The 20,066-nt window shown below is 42.2% G+C and overlaps 1 protein-coding gene across 8 annotated transcripts in view; it reads left to right on the top strand.

Annotated features, from left to right (window-relative positions):
• Nucleotides 1-20,066, top strand: part of PCYT1B (phosphate cytidylyltransferase 1B, choline) — a 152,295-nt gene that overhangs the window by 5,505 nt on the left and 126,724 nt on the right. For 2 of the 8 annotated variants that reach the window (XM_023633377.2, XM_023633375.2), the window contains exon 1: nt 17,819-18,190. The exons of 4 other annotated variants lie outside the window; for them this stretch is intronic. In XM_023633377.2, the coding sequence (XP_023489145.1) occupies nt 18,074-18,190 (117 nt within the window). In that variant the 5' untranslated portion in view covers nt 17,819-18,073. Of the gene's footprint in view, nt 1-17,800; nt 18,191-20,066 lie in introns of those variants that run through there. 2 more of the 8 variants (XM_001494648.7, XM_005614049.4) reach the window with 2 other exon arrangements.

The following is a 20,066-nucleotide window of genomic DNA, read 5'->3' as shown; positions in this document are numbered from 1 at the left end:
GGATCAGCTTCCAAGAGAGATGGGTAAGACTTGTACGCAAATCTGTCCCATAAATTCTTTTCCATGTGGCTATTACACCTTTCCTTAGGATGACAATGAAGGACTTTATTAAATATCACACAAAGAATTCAAGACAAACATGGAGAATTAATAAAAGAGCTGTGTAGGGTTTTCTCCATTATACAAGGTAGGAGAGAGTTATAATCACCAGGAAGCCCAGCAAAATTCGTCTTACCCTACACAATGAGGAAAATTAGGTCAGTTAATCGAAAAATAAAATGACTATAACGGAGACTTGTCTTTAAAAATGATAAATACATACATTAAACATTTTATTTAAATTTAACATAAATATATTAATTCGCCAATCCTTTAATTGGGTCAGTGATTAGAGCTCGGTGTTGTCTTTTTTTCATTAGGCATACACATATTCAATGTCTATGATTTCCATTTTTGGTTTATTCTAAATGAAGTGAAAACTTGAGATATTTTCAAAGCACTCTGAGTCTAGAATCTTACATTTTCAGGGACTTTGTCTCCTATCTATTACAGTTGTCTTGGGGCTGGCCTGGTGGTGCAGCGGTTAAGTGTGCATGTTCCGCTTCTCAGTGGCCCGGGGTTCGCTGGTTTGGATCCCGGGTGTGGACATGGCACCGCCTGGCAAAAGCCATGCTGTGGTAGGCATCCCACACATAAAGCAGAGGAAGATGGGCATGGATGTTAGCTCAGGGCCGGTCTTCCTCAGCAAAAAGAGGAGGATTGGCAGTAGTTAGCTCAGGGCTAATCTTCCTCAAAAAAAAAAAATACAGTTGTCTTGTCCTCACCCAACTCAACAGCAATTTTTAAAAGTCATATAACTGTATCTTGTTTTCCAAAACTATTTAGTTGCTTAAAAACAACACTTTTTTGCATCTTTCTTATCAGTTTACATAACATTTAATTAAATTATATCATTATAATCACAAGTACAAATGGCCTAAACAGGTTTGGGACTCTTGGAAAACGTACAACTCAACTAGTGAGAGCAAAAGTATCAGGCATTCTCAAGAGTAGCTGACCTACCAGCCAGAAGCATTCCCAGTGCTCTCAGGACTCTTAGGGGAAATGGAGAGCATTGGTTAATGCGTTGGTTAACTTGGAGGTTGTTTAAGGGAGTCACTACTGTTCCTCTTTGGACATAAAGTGTTAACATAACAGTAATCAGAGTAGGAAGGAAATTGTTTTGTGTTTGTCTTCCACGCCTCAGGTATACTGCATTATTTAATGAGCATCTACTTTGTGGTAGACTCTCAAGAGATTCAGAGACATTCTTTTAAAGATATAATTCATATTTTAAAATGTATAATTCAATGTTTTTTAGTGTATTCATACGGTTATGCAACCATCAACACGATATAATTTTACAACACTTTCATCATCCCCTAAAAGAAACTCCGTACTCATTAGCAGTCACTCATCATTCCCCCCAACACCTCCAGCACCAGGCAACCGCTAATCTACTTGCTGTTACATGGATTTGCCTATTCTGGACATTTCATATAAATGGAATCATACAGTATGTGGTCTTTTGTGTCTGGCTTCTTTCACCAGCATATGTTTTCAAGTTTCATTCATGTTGTAGCATGTATCAGTACTTCATTCCTTTTTATGGCCAAATAATATTCCATTGTATGAATATACCACAATTTCTTTCTCCATTCACCAGTGAATGGACATTTGGGTTGTTTCTACTTCTTGGTTATTGTGAATTATGCTGCTATGATGTTCTTGTAAAAGGTTTTTGGAGATATATGTTTTCAATTACAAATAGAATTATTAGGTCAAATGGCAACTCTATTTTTAACTTTTTTGAGGAATTGCCAAACTGTTTGCCAACGAGGCTGCACCATTTTACATTCCCACCAGTAATGTGTGAGGGTTCCAATTTCTCCATATCCTCTCCAACGCTTATTTTCCATTTTTTAAATTACAGCCATCTTAGTGGGTGTGAAGTGGTATCTCATTGTAGTTTTGATTTGCATTTCCCTAATGGCTAATGACATTGGGCATCTTGTCATGTGATTATTGGTCATTTGTATATCTTCTTTGGAGAAATGTCTATTCAAATCCTTTGCCTATTTTGAATTGTGTTATTTGTCTAAAGACCCATCTTTGCCCTAAAGCAAAGTTTCTCAACCTTGGCATTATTAGCTTTTTGGGCCAGATAATTCTTTGTTGTGGGGTCTTTCCTGTGCATTGTAGGATATTTAGCAGCATCCCTGATCTCTACTCACCAGATGCCAGTAGCTCCCCCTAAGCTGTGGCAATCAAAACTGTATCCAGACACTGGAGAATCACCCTCGAGGGGCGCAAAATCCCCCCTAGTCAAGAGCCACTGCTCTAAAAGATCTTCCCGTGCAGCTCAGAAACACTTACATGGAAACAGAATTCGGTTTTAGTGGAGTGGTGGAGGCAGAAGCGGGTCTGAGTGGGTGGTTGAGGATGCTGTAAGAAAGCGGATGGACCTGGGGGTGTGAACTGGCCTTCCCAAGTCCAGTTGGTGAGTTAATTAACAATATGAGAGATAAATATCAAGGTTACAAATGAGAATTAGGTAACATGAGATAAACAATAATTCAATACAACAACACAAAAGAGATGTAAGACTGTATATGAAAGTATCAAACTTGTGGTATATTTAGAACTATAGGATTTCTGAGAAGAATTTACTGTGAGCTGGTCTCCAGGGCGCAGTATAATCCCTTGGCCCTCCTAGGCATGAATGCAGCCTTTCCCTGTTAGACAGCTCTCAGCTTCATTTCTCATGTTAGTCTTGTCTCTTGGTGGGGATGTGGACACATCTGTCTCAGACATAGATTGTGGGGTGGCAAGAAACAGTACCCACTAAGCTGGCTTTTTCAGTAGAGGGGAATGCAAGGACTGTCGGATAGAATCCCCAGAAAGCTGAAACGCAGGCCTCAGCAAGAAGAGGAACCAGAGCATCTTGAGAAGCCCTCAGAGGGATCGTTTGTGGACATATTTACTCTAACACTCTGCCCACAGCTCAGCTCCTGACCCACTCAGTCTCCATTTCTTAGTTCTAATTCCTCAAAGAGGGAATCTGAGGATCTGAGAAACCACACAACACGCCATGGCTTGGCTCTCTGAATCAGGTGTCCCAACCCAATTGCTTGGGCTGTGGGGTGGATGAGGCAGTTTTCATAGAAGGGGTGGGGTGGAGTGAGGGAGAAATAAAGAAATAGGAACCATATCACAGATCCTTAAGCCCTTCCACCACCTGTACAGATTTTACCCCCACTTTTTATCTTCCCAAACATTTTTACCCCACTGCTCCCCAAAACATACAACACATCTCACAGAAATGGCCTTACTGTTGTTTGCCAGTTGAATACACTGTTACCACCATTTACCTAAATCTTTGCTTCAATGCTGATGACACCGTGGTCTTTACAAAGGGGATGGGAGGGCAAAATATTAGTATAAACATTTCTATTTAATAATGACATGGTCAGCAGGTATCATCTAAACTGAGACGGCTGTTTTTTTTTTTTTAAGATTTTATTTTTCATTTTTCTCCCCAAAGCCCCCCAGTACATAGTTGTGTATTTTTAGTTGTGGGTCCTTCTAGTTGTGGCATGTGGGATGCCGCCTCAGCATAGCTTGATGAACTGTGCCATGTCTGCACCCAGGATCTGAACTGGGGAAACCCTGGGCTGCCAAAGCAGGGCACATGAACTTAACCACTCGGCCACAGGGCCGGCCCCTAAGGTGGCTATTTTAACAAAAGAAATATATCTGTTTGGAGAACAGTGTCTGAATAGCCTTCATCCCAGTCCTCCCCCATTGACATAACAGTTGGGAATAAAGACTACCGAGCTGTGGGAGATGGTACATCCTTCCCACTAGTTAATAAAGTGATGCCCTGCCTTCACAGTCTATTAATTAAGAAGGTAATCAGTGCATGCTTCGAGTTTGCTATTTGAAACTCAAAGGCAATAAAATCAGAACACCACTCAGATTTTTTTTTCTCCTAAAGAAATGAATAACAAATTAGGGCCACAGAGCTAGAGTAATCACATTTTGAATGATTTCTCCTGAGCATGCCTTTAATAACCTGTATGTGTTGGGTAAGATGAACAAAGAAAGGCAAAGTTAATTATCTAGGAAAAGCTTCATCAAGGAGTTTTGGTCACATGAGCCCAAGGGTTCTCACCCCCAGTACTACTGACATTTTGGGCCAGATAATTCTTTGTGTGGGGGGCAATCCTGTGCATATAGTAGGATGTTTAGCAGCATCTCTGGTCTCTAACCAGTAGATGCCAGTAGCACCTCCTCCACCCAAGTTGTGACAACCAAAAATGTCCCCTGACATTGTTAAATGTCCCCTGTGGGGAAAAATCACCCTGGATTGAGAACTACTGAATTAACCACATACATTCCTTCTCACTCCCCATCCCCCAGGTGCCTCCAGGGTTCTCTGTTTTAAACCCTTAGAACCAAACATTTCGTACCAGGGCCATCTACATTTTCCAGGGAATTGTTTGAAAAGAAATTGACTGGATCAAAATTACTAGTCCAGATAACAAGAAGGGCTCTTTGCATCTCTGTATGGAAAAGTAGCAGACAAAAAGAACAAAGGAAGAAGGTTGAATAAAGGTATTTACTTAAGGCACTCAGCTAAACACTTGACATATTAAACCCTACAGAACCCTCAGGGGCATCATTAGCCTTATTTTAGTGGTGAGGAAACTGAGGCTTAAAAAGGTTAAGTAATTTGCTTAAGAACACACAGTCTGTAATTTAGTAGTGGGGCTAGAAGTCTGATGGCAAAGTTTGTGCATTTCTGCTATTGCCTCAGTATATGCACTTAAAGTGCCAGACATCTAATAGAGCAAGGTGACCAATTTTTATCTTTTTAAAAGATATGACTTTCATTATGGAGAGTTTCAAATGTGTGCAAAATTAGACTAAACAGTATCTTCCCATGTGTGCCGTTCCTGTACTCCTCACCCAGCTTCAACAACCACCAACTCATGACCAATATTGTTTCACCTAGAGCTTCTCAACCTTGGCATTCTTGACATTCTGGGCTGGATAATTGGTTATGTATGTCCAATACACACACAAGACAAGGCAAGACCAAAGCCAAGGGCTGACTGATTGGACTGGTAAAAGTACACTGAGTCGCTTTTGGATTCAGACAGTTTATTACTTACACAGACAGTGAAAGAAAGGTAGCCGACAGTGCAATCATTCTGTTTGTCCCACACAACAAAAAGGACAACATGGAAACAGGGTCATGACCTCGACTCATGTTGCTGAGGAGCCCATTGGAGATCACAACTAGCTGGTTTCCTATTGCGCAGCTCTATACTGAGGGGGTAGGGCAGGAAGCCCCACACCGCAACAGAATCAAGGATGTCATTAGAAACTGCCTCCTGACAGCCTTTCAGGAGAGATAGGGAGGCCAGCGGGAGATGGCCTCGGAGCAGCTCCTACCAGGCCTCCCACCACTCACATTCCAGGAAGATCACAAGGCGTTCTGCCAACACTCAGATGAAATGCCCTTCAAGTCTTTGCCGGTGTGATCTATGTGGACACACTGAAGGTCATCAGATTGCCGGGGCCGAGCCATTCCCCCACAGTGGAGGGCTGTCCTGTGCATTGTAGGACGTTGAGCAGCATCCATGGCCTCTGCCCACTAGATGCCTGGAGCGCCATCCCCTAAGATGTGACAACTAAAAATGCCTCCAGACATCTCTAAATGTACCTTGGGGGGCAAAATTGCACCCAGTTGAGAACTACTCATCTAGAACCCTATCCACTCTCCATACCCACACAATATATTTATCTGCAAATACTTCAGTGTATATTTCTAAAATAAAGTTTTTAAAAATGTAAACACAATATCATTAACATACCTAAAACAAATTAATAAAAATTCTTTTGTAGCATCCAGAAATTGTTCAATTTCTAATTGTTTCATAAATGTAATTTTTTTTTTTTGGTGAGGAAGATTTGCTCTGAGCTATCTGTTGCTAATCTTCCTCTTTTTTTGCTTGAAGAAGATCAGCCCTGAGCTAACATCTGTGCCAATCTTCCTCTATTTTGTATGTAGGTTGCTGCCACAGAATGGCTGACAAGTGGTGTAGGTCCCTGCCCAGGATCCACACCCAGGAATCCAGGCAGCTGAAGTAGAGTGCACCAGACTCAACCACTATGCCATAGAGCTGGCCCCATAAAAGCAATTTTTTCTACAGTGTTTTCAAATTGGACCCTAAAAATATGGTCTATACATTGCAATTGATTGCTGTCTTTTAGATCTCATCTAATCCTTAGGTTTCTTGCAATTTTTTGGTCACAGAAACTAGGTTTGTCTTATAGAGCTTCCCACGATGTAGATTTTGCTGATTGTATCCTATGGTGTTAACATACTCCTTTATCCTTTTCGTATTTCCCATAAATTGGTCTCGGATCCAGAGGTGTGATCAAGGCCAGGTTCTATTTACTTGGCAAACTACTATACAGGCGGTGCACATACCTCTGATGTTAGGGGTGGTCTTTTTGTCACGTTAGCAGTTGTCAATGCTCAATGCCTAGATCTAGTCATTCATTAGGGGTTATAAAATAGGGATAGTCTAATTCGTTACTTTCTTCATTACCTTCCTACCTTCTTGATTACTCATTCTAAGATGAGACACATCTTTCTTACTATTTGGTCACCCAAAGTGACCCAAAGGAAAGGTAAGATAAATGCTTGGTTTCTTCCCTCTAGTTTCCAGTTTTCAAAATAATGCATTTGTTCCCTTGTATCCTCCAATACAGACAACTGAGGGTTTTGGTTTGTTTTGGATTTTTTTGTAGTAGTATGAACTCATGGATTTAAACATATTTGATGGATTTCAATCCTTTGCAGTTCTTTTTATTTTTTATTTTATTTTTTATTTTTTTTGAGGAAGATTAGTCCTGAGCTAACATCTGCTGCCAATCCTCCTGTTTTTGCTGAGGAAGACTGGCCCTGAACTAATATCCATGCCCATCTTCCTCTACTTTATATGTGGGACGCCTACCACAGCATGGCGTGCCAAGCAGTGCCATGTCCACACCCGGGATCCGAACAGGCGAACCCCAGGCCTCCAAAGTGGAACGTGTGCACTTAACTGCTGAGCCACTGGGCCGGCCCCTATTGCAGTTCTTATCCCTTACTGATGCTTAAACTTTTCATCTTTGGCTGGCAGGAGTCTCTCCAAGTTGGCTCCTGAGTCCTTTTGACAATTTCTATCCTTTTTTTAAAAAAAGGATAATAGAACTTAAATATTCACGAGTATTTTTTTTCCTTCTTCTCCCCAAAGTCCCCCAGTACATAGTTGTATATTCTAGTTGTAGGTCCTTCTGGCTCTGCTATGTGGGACACTGCCTCAGCATGGCCTGATGAACGGTGCTAGGTCTGTGCCCAGGATCCAAACTGGTAAAACCCTGGGCCACTGAAGGGGAGCACACGAACTTAACCACTCGGCCACGGGGCAGGCCTCTCACATGAGTATTTTTATCTTCACAATTTGGCTCTACAACAGTGCTACTCAAAGTGTGGGCCTCAGGCAATACCTGTGAGCTTGATGGAACATCAAACTGATGGGCGCCTCCCTGGCCCATTGAATTAGAATCTCTGAGAATGGGGCCCAGGAAACTGTAGTTTAATAAGTTCTCAAGGTGATTTTTGCTGTTAAAGTTTGAGAATCTCTGCTCTACAAGAATTGACTTTAGAGCCTAGCTTCGGGTCACCTTCCTCACTTAAGATCTCAAGCCATTCAGGAATTTCTCACCAGAGTAGGCCACTCCTCTCTTCTTATTGGACATCATCAGAGGGCACAGTCATCACTGAGGGTTTTTTCTGATGTTCTTTGAAACAACCAGAAGTCAAATGATAGTTTGATAGGTGAATGATAAATTTGGTTAATACTTCTTTGGATCAAAAAATTCCGATTTGATTATTTAATAATTGATTTTCATAAGTGGCCTTACAAAGTTGCCATGATGAAAATTTCAAAAGAATTGTTCCAAAAATGTTTTGAGCAATGGTAGCATTATGTGTGCTAGGGACTGCCATGGTTTATTGCTAATAGTTTTGCTTCCTTTGAGTTTCTATGGTTGAATGGTGTGGTGAGGTTATCCAGACTATCTTGCAGAAATAAAGGATTATTTTTCTTTGAAAGTGTGCTTATCTCATGCTTGCTTACTTGCTTACTCAAGAGAATTTCTCCTTGTGTCAAGGACGGGCTTCTGGGAAGCACATTGACTGTGTATAGTTATTCTCAAGCACCTTTGGTGAATCATTCAACAAAGCCCCTCACCTGGCACTTAAGCAGACTAGGTGTTTAAAATGATTGGTTTCAGGAGCTGGCCCCGTGGCCAAGTGGTTAAGTTCATGCGCTCTGCTGTAGGTGGCCCAGTGTTTCGTTGGTTTGAATCCTGGGCGCGGACATGGCACTGCTCATCAAACCACGCTGAGGCAGCGTCCCACATGCCACAACTAGAAGGACCCACAACGAAGAATATACAACTATGTACCGGGGGGCTTTGGGGAGAAAAAGGAAAAAAATAAAATCTTTAAAATGATTGGTTTATGGATGATGAGAGACTTTATGAAGACATGAACTTAGATCCCTAAAGTGTTAGGCTCTCTTTTTTTAAGAATAAGATATTTGATATACTTGTGGGCCTTGGGAAAGATCGTTTCTCACTGGCACCACCTGATATCATTCAGAGATTTGCATTTCACTCACAGAGAAGATAACCTGGTGAGTCCACTTCTGCTTGTATTATTGAGCAAGAGCCCACCTGATGCTACTTTTCGAAAGATTTATTAGAGGATGTGGAGACATCATCTTGAATGAGTATTTCATGATGACATCCTCCACTGGCACCTACTGAATGAGTCAAATATAAGATTTATAGGGGCTTAATAAAAAGTTTATCGAGCTAGGTTGTATCACTAAATGTCAAACTAAATGAAAAGCTTTCGACATGAAGGCTTTCCAAAGAGGGCAAACCGAGCAGAGCATGGGAAATGTTGAGCTACAGAGGCAGCATACAATGCACAGGGGCTTTAAAGTCCAACAGACCTGAGTTTGAAACTCGGCTCTGCCCTTGACTAGCTCTGTGACCCTGGGAAAATTACTTAACCTCTAAGCACTGATTCTTATCTGCAAACCTGGTACAGCGCCTGAGCCTGACACAGAGTATGGTTTCATAAACTACTAAGTATTAAAATTACAATGTATTGTTTGAATATCCGGAGATGAGATACCAGGTCCAGCTCATGCTAAGGAAGGTGTGGTAGGCAGAATAACGGGCCCCCCCCCAAAGATGTCTACATCCTAATTCCCAGAACCTAGGAATATGTTACTTTACATGGCAAAACGGATTTTACAGATGTGAGTAAATTAAAGATCTTGAGACGATGGGAGAGATCATCCTGGGTTATCCGGGTGGATCCAATGTAATCACAAGGGTCCTTTCAAGTGAAAGGGTTAGGCAGGAGAGTTAGAGAAGATGTGACTACTGAGGCAGAGGCTGGAGTGATGCCATTGCTGGCTTTGAACATGGAAGAAAGAGGGCCATGAGCCAAGTAATGTGGGCAGCTCTAGAAGCTGGAAAAGGCAAGGAAATGGATTTTCCCCTGGAGCCTCCAGAAAGAGTGCAGTCTTGCTGACAGCTTGCTTTTAGCTCACTGACACCTATTTCAGACTTCTGACCCCCAGAACTTTACGATAATAAATTTGTATTTTTTAAGCTACTACGTCGGTGGTAAATTGTTACAGCAGCAATAGAAAACTAATACAGAAAATTAAACCAAATCTTTTTGAATATTCAAAGATTCTGAGTGCAGATTTTGCAAGGTGAAGATTTCACTTTGGAGTCCACGCCATTCAAAATCAATTAGTACAAAGTCCAAGGATGGCAGTAGTTTACTCGTGAAGGAGTTTATCCATCCTGGCTTCAGATGCTCTTGATTACTCACTTGCCAGTCAAGCACCTTTGCATCCCATTCAGAGGGCCCCAGGCACAATCCTCAGGACCCTGCAGTATTTGCTGCTCTACTCGGAAACTGGTGGGAAAGCCAGAAGGAAGAAAACTGGTTATGGCAGATCAGTAGTCAAGAAAGACAACTCTTTAGGAGTATGAGAAGTGTAAATTTGGTCAACCATTCTGAAGGACAATTCGATAATAGTGTGAAAAAACATGTATATGAAGCCTTAAAAATGCAAGTACTCTGACTCAGCAATTCTACTTGTAGGGAAATTTATCCTAAGGGGAAAAACACTGGATCAGTATGCATATCATTCACCCGCTTAAAATATCCTTTCATGATTCCCATAATTGCTTATAGAATAACCCTTGAGGAGACTGAAGGGAGATAGCAGGATATCCGCTTGTGCTGGGTAATGAAGACTGGCAGGTATTTGTACTGGCCACAGCTTCATCGAGACTTGAACCTGGCTAGATTAACCCTGAAGCTCCCGGAGCCATTTTAGCTACATTTGATCTTTTTCGTGAAAGTCACTGAAACGGTGACTGTGACTAACAGTTCCAATGTTAAGTTGATGCCTGCCCTTGAATATTTATTATAGACTATCATCCAATTTTGTGGTTTAAACAAATTAAAAATTTTATATGTCTGTGTAATTGAGCCATTAAGTGTTGAAAATTACCTATATGACATTCAAATAATACATTTGGCACGCAAAGGTAAATCCAAATTATGCTCAAATCCAAGTGAGGAATCTTTATTCATTTTTTTCTGTTGTATTATCTGTTCCAGCTGTATGTCTGGACCCAAACCCCATCAAGGAGGGACCAAAATTTATACAACATTCTTGAGTATGATGGTGGCTGCATTTGGAGTTTTGATTAAAGTGCGCTACGTGTGATTATTACTTGTAAACAGATGATTAGATATTAATTAGACAATAAGTGATTGTAAAGTACTTAGAAAATAAAAGTGTTTATAAATACCACCAAGTAACAGCAACAATAATTCTTTACTGACTACACAGCTGCTAATGTCATAAGAATGATTTATTCTAGCTAAGGGCAATTTTAATTTATGCAAAAAAGCTGCTATCATATCTGTTTTGCTAGAGCAAAACAAAATATATCATATTTACAACTGATTTTATCATCAGCATTTAGATAAATACATCTCATTTTGACAAAAACAACTTCTCCCTTTTAGGACCTTCTCAAATATGGGCACAACCTTTATGGTACGGTGCCTTCGAGTGCCAAGAACTGGAGCTCCTTACTGCTCGTCTCTCTGACTAACGCCAAATATTTCTTTCTTTTAAATATAAGATGTACGATGACATTTCGTTAGCGGCATTTTCATTCATGCAGTAGGTTTGTCACGTCGGGTCTGTGCAGTTGCTCCCCAGCACCTTAAAACTGAGCTTAGACTCAATAAATTTTGGCCAAATAAATGAGTGAAAGTCAATTCTTTTTCGGTTATTATAGAAGCTGGAAAAAGAACAAAATCCACGTTAAGAATAAAAATAAAGCACTTTCATGCTATCTTCTTGATTTTGTTTTACAAAAAATAAGTTTTGAAGTTCTGACTACTTTTTATGTCTGACCATTTTTTCCCCCTAATGGTCTTTATAGGTCATGGACCTGTATCGGCCTCGCTCTTGACCTTCTAGTGAAGCTGGCAACGCATCTGTGTTTATTTTTTTGTCATAAGTAAATTCAAGCACTTACAATGAGTCCAGGCCCATGGTTTCAGAGATATAAAATGAACTGAACGAATATAAGTTAAGAGTGCTTCGTGTTACAGGAGTTCAATAGAAAAGCGGGGAAGGGGTTATTTTGGACAAGCGTGAGTTAGCCTAGCAATCTTGTTTACAAAGCAAATCTAACTAAATCAAAGAGTAAGGCAGGGTAGTTTGGTGGAAAATAGAGTTGAACTTTGATTCAAGAGACCTGGGTTCAAGTGATACTTCTGCCACTTACTGTGTGACCTTGCTCAAGTCCCCTAGCCTCTCAATCTGTTTACTTATTTGAAACTTTTTAGTATTACAATCTGTCAATCTCCGAGTGCTGTTATGATATAATCCAATGCGTAAAAGCACCAAGTGAGGGGTGAAACGCTTTACACTGAAAAAAGTTTGATTATGTTAATTTTCCTGGAGTGAGTGACAAGGATTTGTGCATGGCTTTCATTACTTAGTACGGTGGAATTTTTTCTGGACTATGTCAGGTTTTAGGCCCAAACCGTAAGCCACACGTGGAAAACTGGGGAAGTGGCTCAAAATAGAGCATAAAAGTAATGAAATTCCATAGAAAGTAATAATGGTTTCTGGGAAACCTTAAATTTTTCTGTCAACTTTATTTTGTTTTTTCCATCTCCTTTCCGTCTTTGTAATAAATTCCTTATTTGGTAAATCTGAGGCAGTGAGAAAAAAATGAATAAAAAAGAAAAAGGGAAAGTGGAAGAAACAGTGGGGTGAGGAGGGGTGGTAAGGGGGAAGGATTCGGGATGAAGGAGGTTTTACATATGGCCTTCCTGATAATTAAGAGCACTATAAATATGTACGGGCATACAAACTGTAGCTAAATAATTGAAAATTTTCAGTATGATTGACCTAACATTTTTATACAATGAATATAAAGTTTCTAGCAGCATGACTACATCAAAGACTAAAAAATAAAAGGGAAGCGAAAGGTATTTTTAAAGAAAAAAACTTAGATATAATGCCTATTTAAAAAAAGGCTAATAGATATTTATATATGATGTTATGACTCATTTTTATTAACATGTGATGAGGATATGAAAGGTATTTTGCCATAAGAAACAGGTTATACTAGAACTTTATGATGGGGCCCTGGAATAGTGTCTTAGTTGGAGATCCCCGAGAAGCAGACCCTGAGACAAGTAGTTTATTTGGGAGGTGAGCCCAGGAGACACCCACAGGAGTGTGGGCAAGTAAGACAAGGAAAGGAAGGCAGCCAATACAGAGTGCACTGTCAAACTAGCTACCACACTGGCAATTGGACCTTAACCCCGCTGGGGAAGTCTGGGAGTCAGTGTAGAACACGAGTTTCAGAGTTATCCCACTTGAGGGCTGAGAGCACTGGGGCATTTATACATTCACTCCTCTCAGTCATTGGTTGAGAGCTCTTGGGGATGTGGGCTGTTAATTTCTGGCCCTTCAGCCCTGCCTCTGCGGTGGTGTTGGGGGCAGGGGGCAGGGGTTTCTGATGGCCAGAGAAAGCCCTCAGGCAGAGAGACACAGGTGCTGGCAGCTGGCAGCTTCTGCTCCCAAGACATTATTTTAGTTCTTCCCTGCAGATCTTTGGGAATGGTATTTTCAACAATTTGATGTGGTTAGGACCTAGCAGAGTGCCAAGCACGTAAGAGGTACAGGCTAAATGGTACGACTCAAGGTGGTGGCGCTTGTGATGGGCAGTGCTGATCTAACACATTCTCACCGAAGCCACGCCCTTCTTGCAGAGGTGACAAGACTCAGGAGCCCTGTCCCCAAAACATTCCTTGCGGATTTTTTGAACAGCCAGCCTCCAACACGTTTCCTCTGCTTCTGCTAACTGGCCATAGGATCCCCGCCCCCCAGCTTTGTCCCTTAGTTCCAGGGTTCTTGTTTCCTCTCACTGAGTCCCTGCACCTTTCTATTCACTCACGTGCTAACCTCTTGCTGCCTTGGGGGAAGAGGAGTAATGTTCATTTTTTTTTCTGACTATAAGGGTAATATATGCTCATTTTTAAATACTTGTTATAGACAGGAAAATATAAAAAAGGAAACAAAAATCCCCCAAAATCCCAGAGCTCTAAGATGTCACTGTTAACATCTTGGCGCATTTCCCTCCAGTACTTTTTTCTAGGCATGCACATATCCCATAATTTGGATCATTTCTTTGAATTGTATTTTGTGGCCTGCTTTTCTCACCTGACCTATGTTAACATGTCCCCATAGCATTAGAATGTCTTAAAAAACGTGACTCTTTAATGCATGTATAATACGAATGAATATGAATATATTTTATTTTTATTTTAACCATTCTTCCTATTGCTTTAAATTGTATTTTTTTTGCCTTTTATAAATCTGTATTATGCATCTTTGTACATAATTATTTGTGTGCTTCTTTATTTCTTTAGGGATAAATTCCCAAGGGGAATCCCTGGGTCAAAGGGTATCAACATTCTAAAAGCTGTTAGCATGTTCTGACAAATGTCCTCCATGGAGTTTTTAACAATGTTAACATGTGTATAGATTTGTGTAACTATTACAATAATCAGGATAAGAACAATTCTATCACTCCAGTAACCTGCCTTCTGCTATCCCTTTATAGTCCACCCCCCCCCCCCCCCGTTCCCCCATAATCCCTAGAGGGTGATGGAAAGTTAATTCCATAGTGTGGAATTAACTGGTCATTCTCAGCTAATCATCTCAACGGCATGACGAAGCCCCCAAGTTGAAAGAACCCATTTAGGTATCAAGAAGTTCCCGAATCAGGTTGCAATAGCAGCCAAGACTCTGGTCCTCGGTGTGGGTGGAGCTGGTAAGGACTCCTTTCAGAGTGGTGCCTGAAAGAATCTATTTCTGCCCATTAGGACTGTGAGACACACTGAGATGCAAGCATGGGGCTGTGGGGGAAGGGGCATGAGGAAACCAAGACAAGGCTGGAGTGGGATTAGTGGGAATGGAATTGTGGAGCTGATCCTCAAGGCAGTTAGAAGTCTAAATGGTGAGATTCAAGGACTTGGGCTGGATATGTGTCAGGTGTGACTTGGATTTAGCACAAAGTGGCACTGATAGCTAAGGGGCTGACGGGTGACGCAATGAAGATATTCATGCTAGGTAGAGGCAGCATCTTGGTTCAATGGGACGGGGAGGACGAGGAGGGGAGGAAGGGGGCATCTGTCCACTTTGAGACATAAAAGGCTGGCTGGGGTGGGGTATAAGGGCATGGTCTAGGTTCTTGGGCAAGAGGGGTTCACAAGAACCCCTCTAGACATCAGGACTCTGCTAAATAGGCAGGTGAATGGGCGAGCCTCCCATTCTGGAGAGAGAATTGGAGGACCAATTAGAAACCAAGCTGGCAGCTCAGTGGCCCAGAACACAGTGGGGGTTAGGGAGTTAGGTGCTTTCCAGTGGGATCATGTGGCTCTAGGCAGTGTTCTCAAACTTTAGCATGTGGCAGAATGCCTCCAAAACCTGGAGGTTTCATTAAAACACAGATTCCTGGTCTCCACAGCCTGAGTTTATGATTTAGTAGGTCTGGAGTTGGGAGTGAGAATTTCTGACAAGTTCCCAGGGCTGCTGCTGCTGCTCCTTTGGGGACTACATTTTGAGAATCACCACTGTAAGGCAAAAAAATATTGAGATTAGATGAACAATCTCACTCCCACATCACCCAGCACAAGGTAGGGGGTGGGGTGGGGGAAGGGGCTCCTAAATGTATTGCAAGTCTTGGCTTTTCCAGCTTGAGGTGTTTTGTGCTTCCAGGAGGACAGATAGGGTATGAAGGAAAGGGTAGGAAGTGGGTAGGAAGGCCCTTTTGCAGATGAGCAAAGTGTCACTGGAATTCTTGCATCTCTGGAGTTCTCTCAAGCATAAGTAATAACTGCGATGTCAAGTGATGTCATTCTGATTTAAAGTGGCAGGATCTATATCTGTCAAATAGTAAATCTGCTGTGGAATCCATTTTCTTCTTTTAAGGCTAGCCCTCTTTGCTTGAGAATAAAAATAATACCCCCTTATATTAGTATAGCACATTCTAATTTGCAAAGTGCTTTCACGTGATATCTTATTTGATCTCCCAATTTCTGTAAGGGAGGCGGGCAGGTAATTTTATCTCATCCTTTGGACTACTGGTTCTCAAATTATGGTCCCCTGATCTGCATCATCAGCAACACCTAGGAACTTGTTAGAAATGCAAATGTTGGCTCCACCCCAGACCTACTGAATCAGGTCTTGAGGGACTAATTTGCATTTCTAACAAATTCCCAGGTGACGCTCATGTTGGTACTGCTGGTCCTGGACCACACTTGGATGAAAACCACTGCTATAGATTTGTCGATGAAAATAATTCATAACCAATCTATAAATGAAAATTTGGGTGAGTTTATTCTGAGCTAAAATCTGAGGACCATGGCCAGGGGCCTTTCTTCCCTAAGGAAGAAAAGGCACCAAAGAAGTGGGGTGTTCAGAGTACATACCCCCAAAGAGGATGTTTCACATATGATTGAAATGTCCCTTTTACAATAGTCATGAGACTTCTCTGTTGGATACAGCAGGTAGGTCTGCTGTCTCGATGGACACAGCAGGGTGGCAGGTCTGTTGTCTTGAGCTGGGTGGTCACAGGTGAGCACAGCAGCAGTTCCTAGCCTAAGGAAAGATGCTTATCCTTAAGAAAATACCAATGTGGGGGGGGGAAGTTGCACCTTTATCTTAGGGCCATTGTTCTTGCCATAGGAAATGCTTAAAGCGGATATACAATGCATGCTCAACAGCCAGTCAGGCCCTTTTGGAAAAACAAAGTCAGGCGATTAGGTTTACACCAAACAAATGGCCTCCTCATTTACTCCAATACATCCTATTGCTTGCCATTTCTATTTGTCACATTAAAGTGAAAGATTTAGAAGCCCAGGGACTTAAGAGGATGCCTACCTTGGTGCTTTTTCTACTACTACAGCTGCTGCATTCCTGCCCTCCCCACATCCCTTCCAATCCCAGCTCCCCTGCTTATGAGTATGAGGCCCTGAGTAATTACTCTAAATTGCAATTTCCTCACCTGTAAAATAGGGATAATAATAGGATCAACCTCTTTGGATTCTTATGAAGATTAAACAAGATCTAGTACCCAGCACTGTGCCTGTGCTTAATAAATGCTAGCAATCACCATGATTTTTATTAATGTTATTAAAAGTGTGATATTTCACTAGAACAAATAGCTTTGTAAGTTCTTTTCCTTGAGTGTGAATCTTCAGAACGCCCCTCTTAAAATGGGGAATATTCCTGGACAATTTAGATATTAAGGCAGGTCCCATCCAGGATGTTCCTGTGATTGCCATGAGCATGTGGCTGAAAGCAGGGTGCTTGGGAAATGGGAGAAGAGGAATAATAGACCAGCATATGGAACAGTGTATTGAAGGGCAGACAACGGCAAGACTTGATTGAAGAAACTCTGAATAGCTGAGGAGAGAGAGGAGCGGCTGAGGGAGGAGCAATTGGGGAGGGCAGTCCGAGGTGGGAGGCAGGTTGTCAAAGACAATCTACTTCCTTCAAAGTTCCACCCAGCGGAGCCCCAGGGGTAGGCTCCAGGGCTACACTAGGCCTCCGGGGATCTGCCAGTGCTCTTGTTGCAGTCAAGGGGGTGAACACTCAGGCGCCCACAATAAATGCCCTTAGAGGCCCTCCGAGGCCAGCTGGCAACTGTGGGCACAGGGAGTTTGGGCTCAAAAGTGGCTTTATCTTCAGGGTGACTCCTACTTGGCAAAATTCTGACTACAGCACATCACACACTCACGCCAGGGACACGGTCCTTTTTTAGTGGAGGTCGGCTATGTTTTTTTCTCGGGGCGTCCTGGGCCCCTCAGGAAGCGGCTTTATCTTATCTGGGTAGTGCAGCCCGGCAGAATGGGCTGAGACCTTTGCAGCTGAATTAAACGGAAGAAACAAAAGCAGCAAGTTCGGACCCCGTGGGCACGGCCCGCCAGCCAATGGGGTCCGGCCGCTCCCCGGCGGAGTGGTACTATGATGACAGTAGCCAACCAGCGCGCTCCATGCAAATGAGGTACTGTATCCCGCACCCGCCGCACCAGTGCCGTCTGGTTGTTATAGTGATAAACTGAGGCCTTGCCTCTTGGCTTCTCTGGGAAGAAAAGGGACGGGGGGCGGGGGGTGGGGGGTAACCTCTTTACTTCCCCCAGGGAAGAGAGAAAGAAGGGACGGAGAGGGGGGATGGGTAAGGAAGAGAAAAATACGTGACAAAGAAAACATTCTCTGCCTGGGAGGAGACTCCGAGGGTGTAGAGCTGGAGGGAGCATTCACTGGCCATGCCAGTACTTACCACTGATGCTGAGTCAGAAACAGGTATCCCAAAATCCCTTTCCAATGAGCCTCCCTCAGAAACCATGGAGGAAATAGAGCACACATGCCCACAGCCTCGACTGGTAAGTAAAGACAAAGGATGCAAATGAATGCATGGCTATGGCACAAAAGAGTTCCTTATGCGCCCGCAGCCAGCGAGGAAAACGATGCTTAGAGGATTTTCATGTAAATGAGAAAGGAGCTGCCGCCTAATCCTCCTCAGCTGTTTATACTTAGCTTCTATACTGGGCGCTGCTCTCAGCTTACAAAGCATTATTGTATTGGCTGGGTAGGAAACGGGCTTCTCGGGCTATGCTGTGTTTTTGTGCCTTGGGAGGAGGGGATGGCCTTTTTCCTTTTAGGTGAATTCTCATCTGAAAATGAAAATACTACGGTGCGATTTTAAAATGGTATTCTCTTCGCAAAGCTTGGGACGGGTGCGTTAAGTTCTAAATTCTAGCTAAGGAATGATTCGGTCCTCAACTAATTTTGGTGCTTAATGCCAATTTTGGAAAAAATGAAAACGACCGTGGGAGCAAAACTTCCCCATTCGTATGAAAATTTCAAAATAAGTAAAAGAGTCCCTTAGTGATGTATTTAAAAATAATGTGTATCTTAGATGAATTATAAACATTTCCGGAGTGTGCTGTAAGGATGTCTCTTCAGGTAGTGGGAACCTGGGGAAGCTACATTTCCTTAAAAAGGGGCCGCATGCCTTTAATAATGAAAGTGTGGAGACGGGACGCTCAGAGCTTCCTTCAGTCTCAGTAAGTAGTATCCCAAATTTGATCCGTTTCTCTGCTACTGGTTATGATTCCTTAAGTAAATGAGGAAGATGGTTGTCAACCACCACAGCGTGTATCCTTAAGGAATCAAAAACACCGAACGGGTGGTGGGTTTCCCGCAGCCTGAAATCTTGTGGAACTTGGGGAGACCTCTTTTTGAACCCTCAAATCCAAGCACTGCACTAGTTAGAGCTATCCTCTCTCTAGCAATTTCCCCAAGTTAAAAGGTGCAATATGTTGATTGGCTGTGGAGTTTGACCCTGGGAAAAGGTTTTTTTAAAAAAAGGGTTTTGTAATGTAGCATTTTCTGTGAACTCCCGAAATGAGGGTTCAGGGATTCCAAGGCCAGCCCATCATGGAACTGTCACTTCTTCATAAGTGTTATTAAGAGTTCAAAGTCAGGCTTAGAACAACTTCCTAAAACATGAAAACAAAGGGAGTTATATTAGAGCGCTGTGGGCTTTTGTTCACTGTGTTCTTACTTTTTAAAATATATTTTCTTAGGGCAATTTAGAATTAACTGCTTCCCGGTATTTAAGTCACTTACTGAATGATCTACACAATATAGTAACTATCTTCTCATGGGATACAAACCATCCCAATAAGTTTGCTACCGAGGGATTCCTTTGAGCCACTAAATGACTCATGGTCTAGCACTGAGAAAAAAATTGACCACTAAAAGCTTGTTACAAGATCACCCAAAATATATTTTTTAAAGTTAAACCCAATGTTCCAAATTTTCATTACGCACCTTCCTGACAGGTAAAGGGCAGGGGAGAGGCGGCATCCGGTTCTAGTTTGTGTATCATTTCAGTCTCTCGTGCCCACTTCTTTTCCTTTCCACCTTTTAGCTCTTCTGCTCCTTGGTTGCTTCTGCCTGAGAGGGTGGGCAGAGGAAATCAAGGGAAGGAAGAAAGTTCAAGTGCTTTCCACTTTCACTCGTGACAGCTAATCCTGAAGATAACTCACAAGAACCATGCACAGCTGACAATGTTACACCTCCACTTCCCTGCTGTTTTAGAAATGAGGAAACTGAGGTTCAGAGAGGGTAAGCGACTTCTCCAAAGTCACATCGCTTCCAAGGGGTAGAGCTGGGATTTGAACCGAGAGCTCTCCACCCGCAAAGTGGAAGATCTTTCCTCTACAACACACTCTTAAATGAGATACATTCCCT

This window comes from Equus caballus, chromosome X (genome assembly GCF_041296265.1).
Source record: "Equus caballus isolate H_3958 breed thoroughbred chromosome X, TB-T2T, whole genome shotgun sequence".
Taxonomy (NCBI): domain Eukaryota; kingdom Metazoa; phylum Chordata; class Mammalia; order Perissodactyla; family Equidae; genus Equus; species Equus caballus.
Note: the sequence above shows the minus strand (reverse complement) of the source record. Positions and strands in the feature narration are given on the sequence as shown.